Source organism: Streptopelia decaocto (assembly GCF_964273445.1).
Source record: "Streptopelia decaocto genome assembly, chromosome: 12".
Lineage (NCBI taxonomy): Eukaryota > Metazoa > Chordata > Aves > Columbiformes > Columbidae > Streptopelia > Streptopelia decaocto.
The window spans coordinates 8,410,200-8,433,405 of NC_138667.1; the positions used below are offsets into that span (position 1 = coordinate 8,410,200).

Genomic DNA, 23,206 nt, shown 5'->3' on the forward strand with positions numbered 1-23,206 from the left:
CTTGTGCATCCAATTAATTATTGAAGAAAAAAAATGTTATATATTGTTACAGCCTTTAAAAGTCATTGTTCTGCTGTGCTTTCATCTTAAAATCTTGCTCTTTCCTCCTCTGCCTCCCACTTTACCTGGCTAGATGGTTTTTCCCCGGCTCAATCACGGATTTCTGGCTAATGATCAGCTTGTCTTTAGCCGACGAGTGCTCAAGGTAGATGTGTTGGATCTGCTGCTGCTGGTTTGCTGTGATTCTTTGAGTTGCTTTTGTTTCTTCTTTCTGGCTGGTAGTGCACTTTTGCTATTTTAAATTGTCACTACTCTGACTAGATTCAGAGGTTCTTGTTGGGAGTGCACTTGATTGAAACCTCATTGGAATTTAGGGGGAGTTTTGTCAAAGGAGACATAGAAGTTTAGGGGGTTAGGATCTGGCCACTTGTGGGAAGTGGGGATCAAGCAGCAAAGTCCTATTAGTGTTGATATGAGCAGCACTGGTACTGCAAAATAAAATGCATTAAAACTAGATTTGTCTAAATCTTCATACTCTAAACGTGACATTTTAATTAGGCAAAATTTGGTAGGAGACTCTTGACATAATTGGATGCAGTGTCCAGCATTTCCAATAGGATTTTTTTTTTAACTATGCAAGTGATTAAGGAGCACAGATCTTGTTGAAAGGCCGTGGGATTTGTGCTGCTAAGTCACTTAAGGACTTCTGAAAATCCCACACTTGTCCCTGATTTGAGGGTGGACCACATATTAAATACAGTCCTCGTAGCGCCTCAGTGGTAACCCTTGCAGATGTTGCTAAAAGATTTACGAGACGGCCTTTTTGTGGGGTTTTTCCATTGTGCAGCTGCATGGATGTGCCCGGCCATGGCCCCGGGGCTGGGCTGCGGTGGGTCGGGAGCCGGTAACTGGGTGGTGAAGCCCCACGGGCACCCACCAAACCTTCACAGTCCCACGGAGACACAGCTGCTGCTTTTCTCTTTGCATCCAAGCAATACTGGTTGCAAGCTACGCTGGATGTTAATATATGACCTTGTCTAGTTTTAAAGGATACTAAGGGCTACTTTTTTGGTTTTTTGTGGGTTTTTTGGTGTGGTGCACTAAGCTATGGAAGTGTGTGCATGCTCTGCGCCAGCACGCTGTTGGGTCTGGTTTGTCTTTGGGTGCTGTCAAATTGGTGGTTTCCATGCAGACAGTTGATGGGCAAGGAATTAATGAGATAAAACCTTGTTGGAAGGCATTGAGCAAAGTCCTGCTTAAGGAACCAGAACCAAAGGGTGCAAAGCAGCCATGAGCCTTCCCAGTTGGCAGTTGTAATTAAATCCCTTTGGGAGAGTGGTGCTGATGGCCCAGGGATGCAGTGCATGTGTCGCGGGCACCATATAGCCAGTGCTGCTTCATCTCATCATGTCTGTGTGAACTTCTTCTAGGGTGACCAAGGTCGAGACGGAGCCACTGGCCCCCCTGGTCCACCAGGACCCCCAGGTGCCCGGGGGCCTCCCGGTGACACGGGAAAAGATGGCCCAAGAGGACCTTCGGGCCCCCCTGTAAGGACGCAAGATGCACATTGAGCACATGCCCAGAGAGGGAGAGGAGGGTGAAGGGTGTCCCCTTCCCCAGTCCTGCCACCCCAGGAGCTGGGTCCCCAGCCCAAACCAGGAGTTGGGCTCTGGTGGCCACTCATACAGCAAAGCTTTGGGGCATGGGGCCAAGGGAGGAGGAGGCCATCCCATCTTGAGATTTGGAGCAACGAGCTGGACTTGGAACACGTTATTTGTGGCTGCTGATTGAAACCTGGAGAGCCTGGAGGAGATCTCTTCCCTGAGGCGTAGCCTTCAGACAACCTGTTGCAAATCTCCAGATCGCTGGCAATGTATTTAATAAAAAAATAGCCTGAAACGCAATGCTACTGAACTGGGCATTTTGGAGAATGAGGGATAATAGTTTCAATATTGCCCTTTTTACTTTTGCAGGGTTTCAAAGGCGAGCCAGGAGAGGATGGCCTCATGGTTAGTACTGCTCAGCATCATCTGTGTGTGCATATCAAGTGCTCCCCTCGCTTTACATCACCCTTTAGCTCTCCACAGCAAGTGATTTTTGTGTCGTTGCCTATGGAGAAAAAAAAACCCATGAAAAATTATAGATGCCCTAGAATGGATGTTTGTCTAGCGGTACCTGTGCCAGCGGGGAGAAATGAGGCCGGTCTTTGTCCCATTGGCTCCTTGGAGGGATGTGCTGCTCCTGTATCCTCCCTTCTGCTCCTCCAAAGCCTCCTGACATTGTCACTCCAACTCACTAAGGTCTAGGTTGGATAAAAAGGTGCTCGTTATACATAGAATACACAAGCCATAAAAAAATATTATTTACTGGGAGCACAGAGAACTTACAGCTCTGTTTGTAAGGGAAGATGAGAATTTATCACTCACATTGTTTTTTTAATGGGAATAAAAATACTCCTGAAAATGTTTTTATCCTGTTACACTCTATTGCCAAACAAGGATACCAACTACTTTTACATTCAACAGGGTGCCAGGGGACCTCCAGGACCAAAGGTGGGTAATAAGTAATTTCTTATTTGTTTAATTTTAACACAGATTCTTGAAATATTGCTGCATAAGTGGGGCAGAAATGAAAATACATATTTTTGCACTGGATTTGCACTCATCTGTATATATCAGATACAAAATTTCCGAGGTATCACAGAAACTATTGACTTGGCGCTGCAAAAGTCTGAATGTGTCACCTGCTCAATATCACAACCACTGCCCTTGCAGCGGGGGTGGAGGGAGCCACTGTGCTGTGGGAACGTGCTTTGTGCCTTTTGGGATGGGGGATAAAGATGATCAACATAAGCCAAGTATTTTAATTTTACAATTAATGTTTACTATCCATACAATTAGTCTTATTTTGTTATATCTCTAAACTTCTTTGTCCTCTCTGTGTGTTGCTGTTGAAGGGTGAGCCCGGCATCCAAGGGAAAAAGGTAAAATGGTGATTTTTTTTTTTTTTTTTTTTTTTTTTCCCCACTTTGCACGGTGCTCAACTGGGGAAACCATTGCTAGAGACCAATGGAGAAGCCGTGGTCATGGCTGTCCATACCGAGCCCTTGTGTTTCCCCATGGTTTCTCCCCCACGCCACCCCGGAGCACAGGCATGGCTGTGCCTGCAGCCTGCTTTTCATTACCACCAGAAGCTGCCATCGCATCTGCCCAGTAGACAAAGAATAAAGCTGCGAATGCTGAACAAAGCAGTAGGTCTTGAGCCCCTTCACACCAACAATTCAAGCTGAACTGAGAAGCGCCTGGAGGGTGTTATCTGCCCAGGGGCCCGTGGGATGGGATTGAAGCTCCTGGGATGGGCATCGCCGTGCAGCACCTCGGTCTCCTGGGAACAGCCTCTCTCTTAAGGACAGACACGCTGCTTGGCTTGGCTGTTGAAGACTGTGGGAGATTCACGTGTCTGAGCTCTCCACGTTTTCTTCTGGTGGTGCCACCAAGCAGTGGATAAATCACTGCCCTTAACTGAAGCCAAACCGTTGCCAGGGCCCGGCCTTTCCCTCTTGCTGCTTTTCCTCAAAACTGATGTGGCTGGAATTTGGCTGAAAAAAATTTCATAACTGGCCAGTAAAGTTAACCTCTTCAGCGGTTTTAATCCATGGGAACAACAAAGCATGATGATGGAAACAAGAAAATCTCCTGGCAGATGAGCATGCTGGTGACTCATCATGAAGTCCACGAGGATGGGTGGCAGGTTGCAGGAGCTCTTTGGGACCCAAAAAGCATAAATGAATGAAATATCTAATTTCTATTAAAGGTGGGGGAGCGTGTTCCCCAGAGCCTGCTGTAAGCAAATCCTGGGAGATGCCCACCCGCCTCCCCAGGAGCAGGGGGGCAGAGCTGGGGCTGGGTTGGGAGGAGGGGACCACGCTGGAGCCTCCTGGGCTCCTTGCTGCAGCTTTCTCCCAGCCTCCTGCAAACCTGAGTGGGTCTCGGGTCTGTGTAACACTCAGTGGGGTTGAAATGACAAGTTGGATCCTAATGATAAGTGTGTACAAGCTCTTTGTATTTAACTTTTTATATTTTATTTTATCAGGGTGATGATGGGATCCCTGGGGAACCAGGACTTATGGGCCCTAAGGTATGTTCTGCTCTGTGCCTGTCTAATGTACATGCTTGGCAGCATCTTTTGCTATCTGATTTCTTGGCACAGTATCGTTTTTGGGGCAAGTTAAGAAACATGTTTCTTCCCTGATGTGAAAAAAGCTAAAAAAAAGAGAGAAAAGAGAAGCATAACGTACCTCTGCCCTGGTAGCTCTGCCCAGAAGTTTGCAAATGCAACTTGCTGACTGTGGCAGAGAATTGTCACTTCAAGGCTGCTCGCGCAGAAGACAAGGGGGCAGCGGTGCTGGGGGTGGCCCAGAGCTGGGGTTTGGGACGTGGGTTTGCAGTGCCCAGACTCGGGGTGCAGCTCTGTGGGAGCCTTCCCCAGCCCCTGCGGTTTTGGGGCTCGCTTTGCAGCTGAACAGCACCCTCAGACAAACTGTTAAGCCTCAAAGCTTCGTTTCATCTCAAAAATTCCCCCTTTGCACCTAGGCAGCGTGACATATTTCAGGCTAAAAGCAGAGCTTTGCTCACTCATGTATGTAAAAGTAAAGAATAAAGTAAGAAAATTCGAACTTAAATCTGCTCCCCATCCTACCTGGATAGCATTTGTCTAAATTCTCTTGTTTTCAGGGAGAAAAAGGAAGCACAGGTCCCAGCGGGGAGAACGGCACAGATGGCTTGCCAGGACCCAAGGTAAAACTAACAGTATTTTTAAGATAAATATCCTATATTTTCCTTGGTGTCTTTGAACCAAAAATGTGATTTTGATTTTCAGGGTGAACCTGGTGAGAAGGGAGGAATCGGCTCCATCGGACCCCGGGTATGGACGTTTGGGGTTTTTCTTTCTCGGTTTGGAGTCATGTATTGGCCTCAACCTGAGCTGTTCCCCACCAGCTCTTTGTGCTCAGTGCGTGGTTGAATCACTCCAGCATCAGTTTGCTGCTAGAAAATAGAGATGCTGCATTTCAAAACAAATCATTATGTGCGTACCAGATGCTGCCACGGGAGATAGCTCTGGGAGATGCAGTCACGTCCCATTTTCTTATCATTGTGACCCTTTTTTTGCAAGAGGGAAGCTGTGAATAGGGGTAATCAAATGAGGATTTCTATGCACTTCTCAGTTTCACAATTTTATGCTCTTCTGAGATGTGGTTAGATGACAGTTACAGCTGTAAGACTAGAAAATGATTAAATTGATAGTGGTTGTAAGGTGATAATGCTCCAAACACTTGGGCGTCAGGTCTTTGCTTTCTTACCACCTGCTTTTCTCTGATACTAAATCTAAATAGGATTTGTCCCCCATTGCAGGGTCCTCCTGGCCTGAAAGGGGAACAGGGTGACACCGTAGTGATTGACTATGATGGCCGAATCCTGGATGCACTCAAGGTAAGTCCGACACCAAGGCCATGCCAGTTCCTGTGGGTTACAGGGAAGGGACTGAAAAACTGCTGAGCTCTGCCACAGTGACGTTGTGGCATCGTGTCAGTCACTGTCCTGCTTTTACTTCCTGAGATCTTGGTCTCAGCACAGAGCTGAGTGAGAGGGAAGAGTGTATTGGGTCTGGAGGCTGAGGATATTTAGGATGTACCAGCAAAAAAAGTGGCAAAACTCGAGGCTGTGAACTCAGGCTGGGTACCAGGCTCCTGGGGATGAGGATGTGGGACGCGAGTTAGTATTCTGCAGGTAAAAGCAACTTGATGCAGCCTGTGACATATAAACACCTGATGTGATGAGTGTGATAAGCCAAATTACAGCATAAGCACTGCTGGGTGTATTTCCCATGGTGTGGAGCTGTGGGTTTCCCTGCGCATCCTCTGGAGTGGTTTCCTCTGCAAGCAGCAGTCAGGATGCAGGAGGAAGGGAGATGGTACCCGAGCCATAACCTGCCCGACCGAGCAGCACCCTGACATTTTTGTTAAGATGAAAGAAACCAAATAGATTAAATACTTAATTACAGACACATTTGAGAACCATCCTAATTGTTTTATAACAGGCTGCAGGGATACACAAAGTGATGGTAATTACCGTTTGCCAGATGTCTGCACGGCATGCAGCTTGTGAGTGGAGTTTGTGGAGTGCAGTGGTTGGAGAGGCTCCATCAAGCGTCTGGAGACTATATCTGCAGGGCCAGACCCTCTCCCGTGTGCTGCATGTGGAGATTGCTGAGGGGCACGTCATTGAAGCTCGCTAATTTTGTCATTTTCCTGCTTATTAGCTGGTTTTGGTGTTTGCTCACTGACCTGTCTCATGGATGGAGCTCTGGAAAGGGGGGGCTTTACATGGCTCCCAGTGCAATTAAATGTATTTGAGAATGCAGTCATGGAAAAAGGTGCTTGGGGATGTGATGTGGTTTTGTCTTTCAAGTGAGCGAGACCATGAGTTTTGCTTTTTGAGATAAGTTGCAAGTTGCAGAATATTTGTTCATCTCAAGGCAGTTTATGGTCTCTGCACCCAGCAGCACCCAGGAAAAGCTTCCTTAAGTGTGCAGGGTTTTCCTGCTGGTAGCACTCACACAAACTCCTTAGTTTCCCCTCTTTAATTGCACCTCTCCAGACAGCTGGTTCTATTTTCAGCAGGATGCTTCTTCCCAGCCCGACTGGCTGGAGGGGGGACAATGCAAGAAGAGACCCCTGGATTTGGGGCCACATCTCTGGCTCAAGGCATTTTGCCTCGTAGCACACGTACTGCTGCATGGGTACACCTGCCTTGCTCTGGTTTGGTTTTCTTTCGCATGAACAGCCCCTGTGCCGGAGGGGACCCTTGGGTCACTTTGTGTCACCTGAGCTCATTGTGGCGTTGGGGCAAGCCCGGTCACTCCGGTGCCTGTTGCAGATTGTGTCTGGGAGCGTCTCTCGTGGACAGTGTTGCCATATTCATGTTACTCATGCCAGTGTTCCATTTGTTTGCTGTGTTTCAGGGTTCACCAGGTCCCCCGGGGCCACCGGGTCCCCAGGGCGCTCCAGGTCCCAAGGTGAGCCCAACCTCTGCCACACACATGATGTTTCCTAGCGAGAGACATGGTCCTTAGCAGCTCTCCATGTAGCATTCCTCAAGCCAAAATAAGGCAGGTGATGCTGGCTGCGAGACTTGAGACTACACATGGTAAAGGAAATGCTATTTAACATTTCCTTGGGCTGAGAAGGGAGGTATTCATGCAAAAGCCAAAGTTTTGTTGGCCTTTACTTGGTCTCCAGCCACTTCCAGATGAGGCTGGCCCAGAAATGAATCCACTCCCAATCTTACACCCAACGGGTGAAATTTCGTTCCCTCCAAGATTTCCTCATTGCACATGGTGGGAGGCAGCAGCAGTTGTGGGGGAGGGCTGGTGGTCCAAAGGCCTCCATCCCGCCCTTCATCCCACCCTCCCCATGTGCTTCTTGCTGCTCCACCACCACGTCCAAGCAGGACCACACCATCCTCATGCTTCACAAGCAACAGCCAGTAACCTCCAGTCAGCTGTAGTTTCTTTAAAAGAAGAATTTAACTTGCAGAAAAGCATCTCTTGAAAGAATGGGATGGGGCAGGATTTTGGTGCCTCTTGGGGCTTCCATGTTGCCTGAACTCAGATGAGCTGGTAACACTGGCACATCACTGAAACTTTGCTGCTGCTTCTGAGCCTGGCAATGCCAAACCCATAACCACAACAGCTGATATACCTGGGTAACTCATTTCCTTGCAAAATCCTTTCCCGAGATTATTTCTTGATTTAACTTACCATGAACTCCCCTTTCTTTGTGTTGCTTCAGGGAGAGCTGGGCTTGCCAGGTCCACCTGGACTGGACGGTGAAAAGGTGCGAGGGGATGGCTGGATCGAGTGAGACCTTGCAGGAGCTGAGTTTAAAAGGAGTTTACTGTATGTCTCGTAAGCTCTGCCCTGTAATGTTCAGCTGCATCTTCATGAATTAATCGCCCGTTGTGCTCAGCCATGAGCACGCAGATGCTGCTCATGGCCGTGTGTGTGGGGCTAAAGGGGCTCCTTTTATGAGAGGTTCATCAAACACTGTCTCAAATTCTGTTGTAAACCTTCCCAACTCTAAACGGCTGCAATCCCTGCTACAGCTTTGCCAAATTCTGCTGCGCCTGTAAAATTGGTGTATGTACGTTTTAACATTAAAATGTGTTTTTGTGAGCTCATGCTGCAGTATGGAGAGAAAGAGCGGAAAGGCAGAGTGGATTTGGTGGGGTTTTTTAACAGTTTTCCTCTAAGCAAGTTGTTTTCTGGAAACTTTCAGGGTCCCAAAGGAGCGAAGGGTGACCAGGGCAGCGCGGGCATCACAGGACAGAAAGGAGAGACGGGAGAAATGGGCTTGTCGGGTCCACCGGTACGTCCCTCTGTCTGTCCCTGTACGTCTGTCGCTCGGTCTTTTAACGCTAGGATCTCTGCAGACGCTCAGTATGTGGCTGGGTTTGCTGAGCAAAGCAATGAGGCCACGCTGCGGAGCTGGAGGGTGCAGGAGCTTTTAATTTTCTTTGCCGATGATGATAACAGCTTATTCAGAAGGTGATCTAAGCTGGTAGCAAGGAGGAGAAAATCATTTCTCAAAGTCTCCTGGGGATGAACGTGAGCTTTGCTTGAGCCAAGGCTGGAGTCAGGAGAAGACAAATGTATTTTTCTCTTTCCTGAAAGATGCACCCCGTGTATGTTACATTTTTATCTTTTAGGGAGCAGAAGGACCAAAAGGAGACAAAGGAGAAAAAGGAGACACCGGGTCACCGTGTTTGCAGAATAATCACGTAAGAACCTGGCACTATGAAGCCTCTTCCATGTCGTGGGGTCAGGGGGTGCAGGACGGAGCCACCGGTTCCACACCCACCAGTGTAGCGGAGGGGAGCAAAGCCCAGCTGTTTTCTACAAGAACTTTCAGATGCATCTAAATGGGTTTTATTCACTAGGGAAGAGCATTTTGCACCCTCAGCACTGCAAAGTTACTTTAGATTTTGCATTGATGTTTGATATATTGGATGCTGCTGTTAATAATCATGTTTTGTTCTAGAAAAATATCGGGGTCCTTGCATTTTTATAAGATTTCTGCATCCTTTTTTCCTTGTTCATGCCTTTTTCTTAGAAAAAAATGTGGTGGGGTTTGATATTTTTTTTTTAATTAATGACGTGAGAACTCTGATTTTGTTCTCATTTGTTGGAGTTTTTTAGGGTTTGGGGGGGTTGGTTTGGTGGTTGTTTTTTAGTTTTGTTTTTAATAAAAAAGGCTGTTTTCCTCTGGTCTATGCAGAACACTGCATCATTTTCCATTACATCCATTTGGCGACTGGCAAATACACTGAGCAGCGTGGATCACACCTCTCATTTGGAAGGCTAGCGTGGTTCACGTGCTTATTAAGATTCATTTATTTATAAATCCTTTAAGCAACTCTTTGATTAGCAGATATTTTGATTAAAGCCATTAAATCAGAGGGCATTAAATCATGATTCTGGGCCCTGTGAGGTTTCCGTTCCCAAAGTGCTGTGTCTCTGTGCCCAGCCCCATTAACACACCATTTAATTCCCTTCTGCAGATCATACCCGAGCCTGGACCCCCCGGATTACCCGGCCCTATGGTAAGACTCTGGAAAGCAGCTCATGCAGCTGAGTGTTGCTGCAGATTTGTTATCCCATGTGATTAGTTAAGGATGAGGGTGGTTTGCTCTGTTTAATCATTGTGGGCTGCTGTGAATCTGGGAGAATATCTCGGAGGAGCTACAGCGTTGGGTGCTGTCTTGGGAGAGATGGAAGCGCCTGGTTTAGGGCAGTATATCGGTATTTGTGGCATGCTTTGTGAATATCCAAGTTGCTTCTTGGCGTGTGGAAAAGATAAAACCCTGTGGGATGGGAAAACCTGTTGTTGTGGAGTCTCCTACTCTGGAGACATTCAAGACCCACCTAGACACATTCCTGTGTAACCTCATCTGGGTGTTCTTGCTCCGGCGGGGGATTGGACTGGATGAGCTTGCGAGGTCCCTTCCAATCCCTGACATTCTGTAATTCTGTGATTCCTCCCATGACGGTGTTTGCATCCGCACAAATTTGCCCAAGTCAGTGAATTTTTGCCACCAATTGCAGCGGTGATGAGCGCACAGAGCATTTTTGGTGCAGACGTCTGTGTTTGGTACCTGTGATGCTCCAAAAGGCTGAGGAGCCGTCAAGGGCATCCAGAAGGTCAGGATGCCCCTGCTCTGTCCAAGAGGCACCTTGAGAGATCCCACTTCAAAACCAGGCAGCTTTCCAGGTGGCATTTGTGACCTGGGAGGTGTCCCCAGCCCTGCCCGGTGGCAGCGGGTCGCCCTCCAGAGCTTTTGCTGTCACTTGCTTCAGCAAAGCTCTTGCAGAGCTTTATTGTTGCATGTTACGCAAAGCGGTCCTTTTCAGTTCCTCCTCCCCCTGATTTGACGTCGGAGAACAAAATGAAGTGCCACCTGTCTTGCAAAGAAATATTTGGCTATCGTCAGCCTGTAATTTGAGCAAGAAATGGTTTGTGAAGCAAACTCTTGGGTTAGTTTTTTAAATTCTGGTTTTCAAATGCACCATTGTCTTTCCCACAGGGTCCTCCAGGAATCCAGGGGCCTAAAGTAAGTCAATAAATTAAATGTCACCCACTGTTTCCAGGCTGCCAGTGTGTTATTTACAGGCTCACAAAGGCCTGTCAGCTCTGGGGACTGATTTTCTGTCACTTTTTGTGACAACACACCCTTTGGTTGTGCTGTTCAGCAGTTGGCTTTTTGGAAAACAAGCTGTTTTTCCTTCCAAATACATTTACCATCTTAAATTCTCCTCTAGCACAGAGTCCTGAGGGCAAGTGGCACATGCCAGTCAAGTTTTCCAAACCCACAGGCTTTAAACCTGTATTTTCAACAATTTTGTACGTGGTCAGGTCAAGAGGAAAACATGAATGGCCGCGGGGGGTTATAAGCATCCCAGAGACGCGGTGGGTGTGTGGGGTTGATGCTGTTTCATTTATGCAGGGCTTGGACGGTGCAAAGGGAGAAAAAGGTGACAGCGGTGAGAAGGGCGACCACGGCGACCCTGGACCTGCTGTGAGTTTTAATTTTTCCCCGTATCTCATTTCTGTCCATTGCCAGAAACCTGCCCTACAGCACCTATCCCAATGCCTTGTTTCTTTGTTCTTTCAGGGTCTCCCGGGTGCTCCAGGGCTCATCGGTTTACCCGGTACCAAAGGAGAGAAGGTAATCACTGGTGTGGGAAAGGTGACGTGTTGTAATCCTAAAGAATAGGACTTAGCGGCATCATCCCAATGCTGGGGAGGAGAAACCTCGAGTCCCGGGGCTGTGTGTGAGCCCCTGCTGTCAGTACCATAATATTTCACCAACTCTAGATATAAGTTTGTCTGTGACACCGAGCTCAATATGGCACGTCTTAATTTTCATTTTTACAACTGCAGGGAAAGCCAGGGGAGCCAGGATTGGATGTGAGTATGGAAAACATTAATTGATACGTAGACATATGAACAGCATGCATGTAAAGGCCGTCAAATTGCTTGAGATTGTTGGAAAAATATGTAGCTAACACTATGTAGACGCTGTCTCTTAAACATCGTGTTAGCAGAACAATGTCTATAGGAAACAGCTTAATTCAGGCCAGTTGCCAGACTACTCGCACTGCACAGCGGTAACTGCTCAGCTAAAGATGCCGCGGGGGTTTCCCTTTCCAATTGAGAATATATGTCTTGGATTCGGTGAAATTAAAATCTCCAGTAGATTTCATGTTACTGGGGTAGGTAAAGCATGAGATTTCCCAAGAAATTACTGAGACGCCAAGTCAATGGGAAAGAAATGTCGTTATTCTTCACCGTGGGGGGATGGATTGATCGCTGGAGGTTGCTTATGTTGAACTGAGATGCTGGGACATTTGTACACTAAACTTACAAACCTCTTCCCCCCGCTAAAAATTGTCATAATAGGGCTTCCCAGGTCTCAGAGGAGAGAAAGGAGAGAGAAGTGAAAGAGGGGAGAAGGTGAGTTATGGCTGTAGAGATGCTCGCGGGGGCGCGTGGGGCAGGACCGTGGCCGCTCCTGCTTGCCGGCAGCAGCGCTTGCCCTGGGCACGGGTTCCCTCTCCAGCCTGGCAGCGTTTCTCGGGTCCTTGCTCTAAAGCCTGTTCAGCAGCAGAGGTATTTGTGTGGCCCCAGCGTGGGGCAGGACACGGAGTTAACTCCTACACACTGGGAAGTGCTTTCTGCAAACCTGTCGTGTGTCCCCCCCCCCCACCACTTCCCCATAGTACAACAATTTTGGGGAGCTGGCGCAGTGTGACAGCTCTGGGTTGCAAAGAAACGCTAGTTTTGGTTTATAGACCTCGAAAATGGATCCAAGTCAAAGGTTTTGTTGCAGGGATCCTTAAATCAAAGGGCGCCCAGCTGAAGGCAGGAACCCAGCTGAGCACAGGGCTGGAAGCTGATGCTCCCACTGTTAGATACCAACCTGGTTTCTAGCAGAACCCAGTCATTTAGCTATTCTATTACAAAATTATCTATTTTAATATCTCCACCTGGCTTTAACTGAAGATTTTCACAGTGATTTAATTAGTCATTTGAGGTGACGCTAGTGCAAACATCCTTGCTCCGGGGGAGGTGTGGGGCTCTGTATGTGCTGTGTGAATTAAAGCCGGGGTGTTTAACCCTCGTTCCTGATATTTTCCCGTTGTGCCAACAGGGAGAGCGAGGAATACCGGGGCGAAAAGGAGCCAAAGGGCAGAAGGGGGAACCGGGTCCTCCCGGACTGGATCAGCCTTGTCCCGTGGTACGTCTTTTCTTTCCCTTCTCTTAAACAAGCGTTGCCAGGACTGAAAGGAGATGCAGCTTTGCAGCCAGGGAAAGGGAGGGAGGATTTGGTAGTTCTTTATTTTGCAGTAAATCAGAGCAGATGGTTATTGTTTTCTCACTTTTCTTAATGGTTTATCTGCACTGCTGGAAGTTCACTGCTTGCTGTAAGGGCTCCTCTCTGGCCAGATGGGACCAAGCCACAGCAGTAAAAACAAAGAATCTTTGTGTAAAGACCTTCTTATTGTAGAGGGGAACAATGGGCTTCAGTTACGCTCTTTGGGAGATAGCATGCCCTGGTGAAGCTGCCGGCGTGGCTTTTGAGTGCATTTAGAAATCAGGGAGTAGCTCAATGCAGTGGATTTGAAAATAAAGTCAGCTTCATCCCTTTGTCTCTGCAAACGGAGCGAGGGATGAGCTCAGCTTTACCTCTCCCACCTGGGGCAGCGGGTCAGAATCAGAACATCTTGGTGCTACCAAAGATAAGTGATGTACAACCTGGAGCTGCCCAGAAGCGCCTCTGGGAGAAGAGACCTCCCCATGTTTCTGCGCCTGCGGGAGCAGCTCAGACCTGTCCCTGCTGGGACACGTCACCGTGCAGCATGTGCACAAAGGGGCCTTCCAGGAACCTCCTGGGTGTCTGAGCCTGAGGAGGGTGGATCTCCCAAATGCACTGCCAGAACCTCTCGTTGCTTTGGTAGGGCCCAGAAAAAAACAAGCACCAAACCACATACCTCCTTTTCATTACTATTTTTCACGTAATGGCTAACACCAGAGATCCCTTCCCTAAAATGCTTTGAGGCTATAGGATGAGTGATTTGTATCAGCAATTGCACTAGAGCTACTTAAACATAGCTGTTAGACCTTAGCTAAGCCGCACCTAACCAGTAGAGCCAGGTGCCTGCTTCAATATGCTCAAAAAAACCCATTTCTTTTCTACATGTGTGACTTTTCCTCGCCCCACCAGCACAGCTATGGCAATCTAAGCTATAGTATCACTCCCCGGTACCAGCAAAAAGCTCCTTCAGTCAATATGCTTTATTTTGCTTGGAGATTGAATGTGAACTACAATTAATTATTTAGTTTTTGATGGATCACCTTTTGTCCCTCAACATGCTGGATGATTTAACCCTCATTTTTTCTCTGTGCTGTTACAAATGTGACTCTCTCCATTGTGTATAGAAGATCTTTCCCAGATGACAGACTTTATGTGTCTGTGAATTCCCTACCGTAAAACAACTCTGCTGACTTGCTGCGTCCTCAGAAATGGAAGTGTAAAGTTCTGGACCCGTCCTCCTCTGCTGAAACACACGTGTCTGTTCGATTAACTCCCGTGTCCTTGATCACTCTCAACAAGTGGTTATTTTTTCAAACAGGGAGGTCGTACTATTGCAGGCAGCCAAGGGGACGCAGGTTTGCCAGGCCTGGCCGGGGTGAGCGCACCCTGCCCTTTGGTACCGGATCTGCTTTTCTTTCTTGCATGGCTTGTGTGTGTTCCTGCTGTGGCCAAGCCCTGTCCCGAGCACAGAATCCCTCCGGGGAGAGGAAGGACATGAGGCAGCAGAGCTGGAACAAAATGTTTCACTTTGGCACTCGGGGAAGGACGTCAGTGTGTTGTGCCTTCTTCCCACCGTTAAAATGACTTTGGATAAGGATGGGAGATCGCAGAGGGGATGTTTCCCCCTTCACAGTAACCAATGCTAAAAACGAGTGGTGGTTTCTTTCACCATCTGTGGCCCAGTTTGGTTCCCCTCGTGCCTGTGCTCCCACAGCCCTGCCAGTCCCGTTCCCAACTGGGTTGGCAAAGCTGTCCCCACATGAATGGCCGGTTGTGTGGAGCGGTGGCTGGAGGGAACACCGGCACCCCGGGCACCGCAGGGACATGGGCTGTGCCAGCAGGTACGGCAGCTCTCTCCGCACAGCTCAGGCTCGAGCCCAGTGGTTACGCAGGAAGGTTCATGCTCTGCTCCCCAAAAGGGCTCTGCACGACTAGCTAAAGAAGTTTATTGTTTTATTTTCATTTTTTTTAACCATAGAAAATGCTGCATGCTAGATGATTTGCAGTTGTCCTCAGAGAAACAAAAGGGCAGTGAGCTGTCTCTCTTTCAGAAAGTTAAATTACTTTCATATGTGTCGAAGAAACCAATTACTAGCAGCAGGCCTGCTTCAGCTCTTCATATTTACTCCCTAGAAATGTTATATTTATCAACTATTTCCTGCCTTAACTATACAGAAAACACAAGACGTATCTGTATTGAAGCCATTGTAACCTGCATTAGGTGGTTTCTCCAATAGGTAACTACTGCCTGACTAGTTAGTAAAGCACTTCCAGATCTTCCTGCTTATGTACATGAGGGTCAGCTGCACGCTGGTTGGGAGTCTTGTCTTCATTCTCCAGCCCACCGAGCAGCAGACACTTGCTGGGTTCTGTGCAATGGATTTCAGTCCAGAAATGTGAGCAGGAGCCTTACACACAGGTTGCAAAGCTCTTTGTAAGTTGACAAGTCATTTCAGAGTTACTCGAGTGAAACACGATAGAAAGGCATGGAGTTTTATGATGGGCAAAATAAGCATTTTGAGTGCACGGGAAGAAGAAAAAGCCCAGGGCAGAAATCAGCCCTGTGACTGTCGGCGTTAGGATGCGCTTTAACTGCAGGTCGGGGTCTTTCTAGCTCAAACAACTGCTCTGTGCCTTGTCTCCTTTACCCCCAGACAACTCTAGCAAATGTACAGTTGCACTTTTTTTTAATGAATAGTTATAGGCCAAAATATTCAGTGGTGTCAGCAGAAAAACATGTATGTTTTCTAACGTTATAGGAACGCACGTGAAAATAACTTGACCTGTTACACTCTGAGTAGCTGGAGAGGGTAACCTTACTTCACTGCATCTGTTTTATTGGGCATAGGCTATTTTACATATAAAATCAATACAGAATACAAAAAATGTGATGACTGACATTTACAGTAAAAAATGTAAAAATGCATTTTGACCTCTATTTGCGGCAGCCGCTCTCTCCGCTGGGTACGCATCCCGGTGGCTCCCACCCGCTGCACCCGGAGCTGGCTCTGCGGGCAGGGTCGGTGCGTGTGTGCTCTCTGTGGCTCCACATGCAGAAATTCAGGCAATCAGAGATCCGAGAGCCTTAAAAAAATCCAGCATGGAAAGGCAGCTGAAGTCAGCTATTTCTTCTGAAGTATCTTGCAAGAGTTGGTCATAGATAGTCCATTCCTCTGCTGAGGGCTCCTTCCTTTGCAGTGTTTGCCTCCTGGTAAATAAGCTCTTCAGGCTTTCTGGTTTCTGTATGTTTCTTGTATCTCCATCAGAAAAAGACAAATATTTTCACTCCCTCTGCATAGTCCAAAACAGATTCTATTTCAATCAGTTCAGCAACTCAAAGAGTTCTTAAAGAGACTAGATACTGCAGGATTGAATTTAACACAAGTAAGATATCATCCGGGAAAAAAAAATTACATCATCGCCCTCAAACTGAAAAGCGCATATTAACAAAAAATACATTTCCACATCAAGCTTTCCATATATGTGTCTGATTGCAAAAAACACTACCTTATAAAGCAGATTAAGTTAATTAACTGTGGTTCCAAAATTTTTATATTTGTTCACATTTCAGGTTTAAAGGAAAAAGTGTAGGTTTATTTTTTGTTACCCTGGGGTGTATTTAATTTTGTGTTGTGTGTGACACCTGGATTACATTGCCTGCATATTTACGTTTGTGCATATAAAATAAATGGGTTTTGCATGGTAGTTAATGGTAAACCTTTCACTGTTGTGAGCACTGACCTTCAGGTTTCTGGGTGTGACACTTAAGTCACTATCAACAGAAATTAAGTCTGTAAATTCAATTTTGCAGGGACCAGACGGACTGCCAGTAGCAGGATGTTGGCATAAGGTACAGTAATAATGATAATTGTATATCCTTGAGTGGGTCCTGAGTAATTTTGTTTGCTGCATAGTGATTGTTTGTACTGACCACTTCATTTAAGCAACAGGTTCTATTCCTGGCAGAGCCAAGGCCAAGCCTTGGGAGAGCAGGACTCGATCTGGCTTTGTGTCTTGTTCCCCACGGCTGTCAGCTGGTGCTAGCAACACCGCTCCAAAAAACTTGCTAAGCATGAAAAATCACTCGCATTCATACTGTCGATAGCAATGCCTTTTCTTCAGGCTTGCTCACACTGGGCTTCTGTTCTGGCCCAGGCAGTTCAGGAACCCCACATGCAAAGATTGCTCCACTCTGCAAAATGTGCTGGTGTGACTTGGCCCATCGCCTCCAGCTGAGACTTTTACACTGCGTTGCCTCTTTGTCGCCGAGTTACAAAACACTTGTTTCTAAAGACTTCTCTGCCATTCTAATTATAATCCACAACCACTATGCTGCTCCAATCAGTAAATCAGGGTGCAGGTGGTCAGGTAATTCGGGGTAATTTGTACCATCTCAGCACCCAGAACAGCCAGGGGTTGTAAGTGCTAAAGGCAGCCCAGGAGAATGAGGGAAAATGTCCCCCCCTACAATGAGGATTTGATCCAGACGTGTAGGAGGATGCTCAAACCTCATTCTCCAACGCGGTTATGACACTGAAGCTGAGTGGCAATACTAATCTGGTTTCAAACACGTGGTATATGAACACAGTCTAACAGCAAGCGTGTTACTAACTGGTTGCAAACCCTCAGAATGTGAGCACGCCCTTAGCGTATAAAAGTTTTTAATTCTGTGGTAAGTTGCTTGAATGTGCTGTTAATATTAAAAGCAATCTGAATGCCCATCCTTAGAATATTAACAAGATTAGTAAATGTAAGGAATGGTGCATTTCTCTTTGATTAAAATGTTTGTCTGTGTGTTCTTTTTCAGTGATCTCTAAGCATGGAGCACAATGTGTAAATAATGTGATATATTTTGATCTTTTTAATTTTTGTATAAAAAAAGGAAAAAAACCCTTTCAACAGTAATATATTGACCTTTTTTTATACTGGATTCTGTCATTTATGGACTCTGAAAATATTGTAAAGCTCCAAAACCCATAAGATGCACGTGATAACATCAGGATTTGGTGAAGGTGCCAATGACGGTAGCTGGGAATGAACAGCATTCACGGCTGATGTTGCTGCATGAACTAACAGTACTGAGACTGCTGCCTCGTGTGCCTTATCGCATGAAGGAGGGAGAAATCCTTACCCTCTCAACTCTGTATTTGCACTGCACATGCACATTAAAAGGGTGAAAAAAACTGGCTGAAGACAAAGAAGAAAATGATGCAGCCCTAGAATTGAAAAAAGCTGCTGTGTTCCCTGGGGTCAAACGAGAGAAGGACTTGCGACGTGCAGAGGAAATGAAGCCAAGCTCCATTCATTGCCACCTGCTGTTGATACGATGGAAACAGCAAATCTTTGGCTAAACAGAACAACCTTGACTACCTGTGGGTGTTCTACTACTATCAAGACAAACTTTTTTATCTCAAGAGGGTCCTGCTCTGAGGTCTATGGCCGAAGATGTGCAAAGTGCTTCCTTACTGTGGAACCCCAATTCCCCAAGAAAACATCCACTGCAAAATTTCAAAACACAAAAACCTAGTCAGATTTTCAGTGCAGAGAGTTGCAGGCTGAAATATTTTTTTTAAACAAGAGAGCACATCATGTTGCTGTTTGGGTTCCCAAAACTTGGAGTTTGGAGTATTTAATTGTCTTGGTTTGTGGAGTTCATTGGTGTTTGATTTTTCTTGGTTTACATTGTTTCAATTGTAAACTCTGTAACTCTGCACACTCATCTTGTCCTATTTCTCTCCCCTTTTTGGTCTCTTTCTTTTAATTATCTCATATCAGGCACATCCCATGCAAAGCAGGGTAATGAATAAAGGGAGGATTACAGTTTCGGTATCGGCATATGGCATTAAGTGAGCTCAATTAAAAATTTGCAAACTATTCCATTGTTCACATTTTTAAAGATGTTGGAAAAAACAGATTGTGCAGTAGAAAGCCATAAAAATTATTTCAGGGAGGAAAAGAATGGCTTACAGCCGAGTCTGTTCAGCTTACAATGAAGAGGCGATCAGATTCCATTATAGGGAGGAGACACTTTATGTTAACAAGTTCCTAAATTGAACAGAGAAAAATGTACAAATATCCATCCAATGTGTGGAAACTGAAGCTACACAAAATCAAATAAAGTAAGCCATGGATTTTTAATGGTGAGACTGGTTAATCCTAACCAGACCAGTGATGTAATCCCCATCACTTTAATGCCTTTTTGATATAACAGATAATTTCTTGAGGAAATACTTTAGTCCAGTAGAAGCTGCTAGGCTCTGTGTGAGGAGTCTTAGGTGAAATTAGGAGCATGACGGTGCTATGAAACCAGATGACGGAAAGGCTCTTTGTGGCCTTGACCTTGTATTACAGAAGGGAGGCGTTTTTGGTGCATTGAGGAGGTCTGAACCCTCTGTTCGATCCTTGTTCCACTGCATTTCTTACAGCAGCTACTGCCAGAGAGGACTTGAGAGAGGAATGAGACCATCCACGGGGAAAATCTACCCTGTAGATGCTGACCTAGCGCTTGGGGGGTTCTTGCTCCGATATTCTGAAGAACAGCAGGAACATGCTCGGTGCTCCACGCAGGTTGGGTGACATTTGACTGATGTCTGAGTTGTTATCTGTGACTGAGTCCTATGTGTCCTTGAGGTTTATTCTTCTAGTCAGCTGGGAGCATTTGTTATTTGCTGGTAAATGCTGAAATGGCCATGGAGCTTGGGCTGTAGGGCCATATAGACACAGAAGACTGATGGCTGTAGGTAGTCAACTTCTGTTACCTTTGTTAGCTGCTGAGGGTCTGCACCTGCACACTGCTTGCTTTCTGGTTGTACTTGGCATCTTTACCGGTTACTGACCATTTTCTTGGTCACTATATAGACTAAATCTGTGTAAATTCAGATCAACTAACGAATCAAGAAACAAGAATTGTGTAACTCAAAACAGCAATGAAAATGCATTTTTATTTACTTCCATTTCATGTTGTTAGCTATCACTTTTGACGTAGGGGTTTTTAAAGGCATAAGGAGCCTCCAAAGCTCCCACTGGCTTTTAGTGCTCTTGAAAAACCCCTGTACTGTCCCAAATTAAAGCTAAAAATCATCTTCTGTGGAAGGTTGAAGGCAAATCTCTCATTGATGTCACCGGGAAGAAGATCTGTAATTGTTCCCTTAATGTACAGTTGCTCTTCCCATCTCCCCCAGTCATCTCAAACTAAAAGCAATTCACTACTCCAAACCACACTGTGGGCTTCTACAAATTCCTGCACGTGTCCTGTTCATGGAACCTCTATCGATATCAATGAGAGTTCAGTCCCCAGAATGACTGCAGAAAGCACAAGAATCTGGAAGTGTCCACAAACAATCTACAATGCAGATAGAAAAGTCTTGTTTTACATATGCTGGCAAAAACTAAACAGCTTTCTATCTAGCTCCTACTCGAAGAAGTTTGATATCACTGAAGCTACAAGACAAGCTAACCTCCAAAGCTTATGAAATTATATTAAAATTTATATTTTCTCTGAGGAAATACCCCGAAGTCCTATTATCTTCAGGTAAACAAGTCAGTATTCCGTCTTCAACTTGTGGAATATCCAGTGCTTGTAGGCATCAACTGTGACCACTGCCAGGCCTGCAAAACATTGATACAGAATACCAGAAGAGTGCTTTACCCGTTGCTCTAACCACTCCGCATGGCAGCCGTCCCCCTCCCAACACAGCCTCTGCGGCCACAGAACCCAAGACATTTGCTTGTACCAGAGGAGCAGAGCTCATTCGGAATCAACCAAACCTCCTAACTGTGGATTTCCTCCCCATCCCCGACACACAGCCTGAGCACTCGCAGTATTTCCATGCCCGTCGAGGAGGAAGGCTGGAATCATCTTCCTAGCACAGAACCGTGGCTGGTATCCGCCCCATCGGCGCTACCGCCTCGCTGCCAAACCTTTCAGTGATCGGTCGGTCATCTTTGAGAATTCCCGGGCACGTGCCGTCTCTGCATTGGTTTGTTCTGCATCCCAAATGCAGTGAATCCAGCACATAACAGCAGATCCATCTGTGCACCTGCAGCAAGTCTGGTCTGTTCAGGACACCTGACCTCCTGCACCCGTACAGACCAGCACAGCCCAGGTGCAGCAGCTTCTCCGCACTCCTGCCGCTCCCGTTTCCATTAGAAATGCGGGCAGGTGCGGATCCTACTATATACAGCGCCTACTGCCACTTGGTCTACGAGGAACTAACCAGGAGATCTCCAAGGATCTGCTGGTGGTTCCTCTACTCTACCAGCCCCTCCTGATGCAGGCAGAGCTGGGATGGGCGCTGGGATTGGCGCTCAATGTCCTTCCCGGTCCCCAGCTGGGGATCAGTGCGCCTGGCCTTTGTATTCTGAATTCAGCGTTCCTTATCGATCGTATCATGCAGATCCACAGACTGCATTAGAGGATCTGTTGATTTTTGTATTGACTACACAGAGTCTAAGAGGAAATCTGCTTAGACTTCCATGTGCTTTCCACACACACATATTTAGAAGAGTGGGTTGATAAATGATAAATTGTTTCAGAGCAGTCATGATCCTATTGGGAAGAGTTAAAAAAAAAAAAAGATGTGCTTTGCTTAGCAAATGCATTCCAGATCAGTTGATTATTTTCTCCTTCCATATGAAAATGTTTATGTGGGTCTTTTTGAATACTTTGAGCTTGCAAAATAGCTCACAAAGTTAAATTTGACTTTTAGGTAGTACTAGCAGTCTTGCTCAAAACTCAGTCGTTATGTCAGCCTCTCACCAACCATAGTGCATTTTTTTCTCCCCAGGAAACCTATTTAGGTTTTATTTTGTCTTTTTTTGTTGTTGTTTTCCCCTCTGGTTTAAGAGAAAGTTTGTTTTACAGGAATTCAGAAATGCAGTTAAATGTTACCACGAGATGTCAGTAGCAATAAAGGTGATTGACAGGGAGGCTGCTAATGCTTATGAAATGTAGGTCAATGTGAGACTGAGCAACTATTTATCTTGATCACTAAAATCTTCAGTATGTTAGCTTCATGGGTTCACCAATAGACGTTTTGGGTAACACACTTCAGCTTACTGGTCTTGGGGGAATCCAAAGCACAGCTAAATTTATCTTTGTTTTCTACTTCACAAAACAAAATTATTAGTCTAATTTAACTGACCATGAAAGCATGGTGATTTCCATTATGTTAAGATAACCACATCTGCCTGCTGTCTAGGAGCAAAGGACAAGCAGCTTTCTTTAAGGCTTGTTTTATTTGAAATAGTAGCGAACGACCATCTTCCCAGTTATAACCAACATCCTAACATGCCGTAGCCAAATCAATTTTGGAAGCAAAGCTCCCAAACTGACTCCTAAGAGCCCAAGAACTCACTTGAAACCCCTCGAAGGTTTTCCAGCCCCCAAGCCCTGCAGGGAGGACACAGCAAATCCATTTGGTGACCGTGGCCATTTGCTGCCCATGGTGTTGTGGTTGTGTGTGTCCTTGTCCTGGCCCCTGGCACTCCAGGACCCGGCTGTCGGGATGGGGAGCGCTCCCTAAAGCTTGGGGGGAGAATGGATTGTGTGGGAAAGGAACATGGCCAAATAAACCCTGTTTCTCTAACTCCAGTTTGGTCTTGAAAGCAACTTGAGAGGCCCCTTGCCAGAGCCTGAACCTGATGATTTGGCCTGTGCTGATGAGGGCAGGGGAGATTAATTAAGAGTTTTGTGGCTGACTTGTGGGCTTGGCCAGTGAGTTTGGGAATATTTCTCTGGGTTATGAAACAGATGGCAGAGAAAACCCTGTCTGATTCCAAACTGAAACTTTCTAAGCCCTAATACAGTGGGGATTTAGTTTTTGGGTTTAAAAAAAATAATAATAATCAAGACATTGCCACATGCTTTGTTTTATTCTCATGGGGGGAGTCGCCTTTCTTGTGTACACTGCTTCTAACACTTGCTGTATATATAATGGTGATGAATTTATTTCCATATGGATTTTTCTCCTGTGTATTTAAAAATAAGAATGTTTCCTCTAACAATAAGAGACTTTCTGATGTGTTTTCTTTTTAGAAAACCACCAGATTTAGGTGAGCTTTTGTCTTCTGTAATTTCATAAAGTCAGCATTTGAAATCCTTAAGCAAACGAGCAAAACGCGTGTGAGGTTTCCACAGTCCAATACATCCTCCGCAATGATGAAAAAGGAGACACAACAGAGAATGACACGTGAGGTTTTAAGATTGTTATGAAGCATATTTGTGATGCCCAAGGCTTTTCATGCCAGAAAGTCTGTTTTCTCGTGTGGCTACT

General features: G+C 46.1%; 2 protein-coding genes across 3 annotated transcripts in view; one reads left to right on the forward strand and one right to left on the reverse strand.

Annotated features, from left to right (window-relative positions):
* LOC309445291 (uncharacterized protein) overlaps positions 1-16,805 on the forward strand; it is a gene marked incomplete at its 5' end in the record, with an annotated part of 182,578 nt that extends 165,773 nt beyond the window's left edge. Inside the window, 23 exon segments of the mRNA XM_082063921.1 lie at positions 134-205; positions 1,431-1,547; positions 1,974-2,009; positions 2,526-2,552; positions 2,957-2,983; positions 4,093-4,137; positions 4,734-4,796; positions 4,879-4,923; positions 5,412-5,489; positions 6,097-6,120; positions 7,021-7,074; positions 7,850-7,894; positions 8,336-8,425; positions 8,766-8,837; positions 9,618-9,659; positions 10,641-10,667; positions 11,061-11,132; positions 11,229-11,282; positions 11,498-11,524; positions 12,017-12,070; positions 12,768-12,854; positions 14,251-14,328; positions 16,744-16,805. Of these exon segments, the coding sequence (XP_081920047.1) occupies positions 134-205; positions 1,431-1,547; positions 1,974-2,009; positions 2,526-2,552; positions 2,957-2,983; positions 4,093-4,137; positions 4,734-4,796; positions 4,879-4,923; positions 5,412-5,489; positions 6,097-6,120; positions 7,021-7,074; positions 7,850-7,894; positions 8,336-8,425; positions 8,766-8,837; positions 9,618-9,659; positions 10,641-10,667; positions 11,061-11,132; positions 11,229-11,282; positions 11,498-11,524; positions 12,017-12,070; positions 12,768-12,854; positions 14,251-14,328; positions 16,744-16,791 (1,284 nt within the window). The 3' untranslated portion in view covers positions 16,792-16,805.
* Positions 15,731-23,206, reverse strand: part of HNRNPAB (heterogeneous nuclear ribonucleoprotein A/B) — a 30,633-nt gene continuing 23,157 nt past the window's right edge. For both annotated transcript variants that reach the window (XM_082063334.1, XM_082063339.1), the window contains one exon: positions 15,731-20,540. The gene's annotated coding sequence lies outside the window, so the exon portion shown is untranslated. The remainder of the gene's footprint in view (positions 20,541-23,206) is intronic.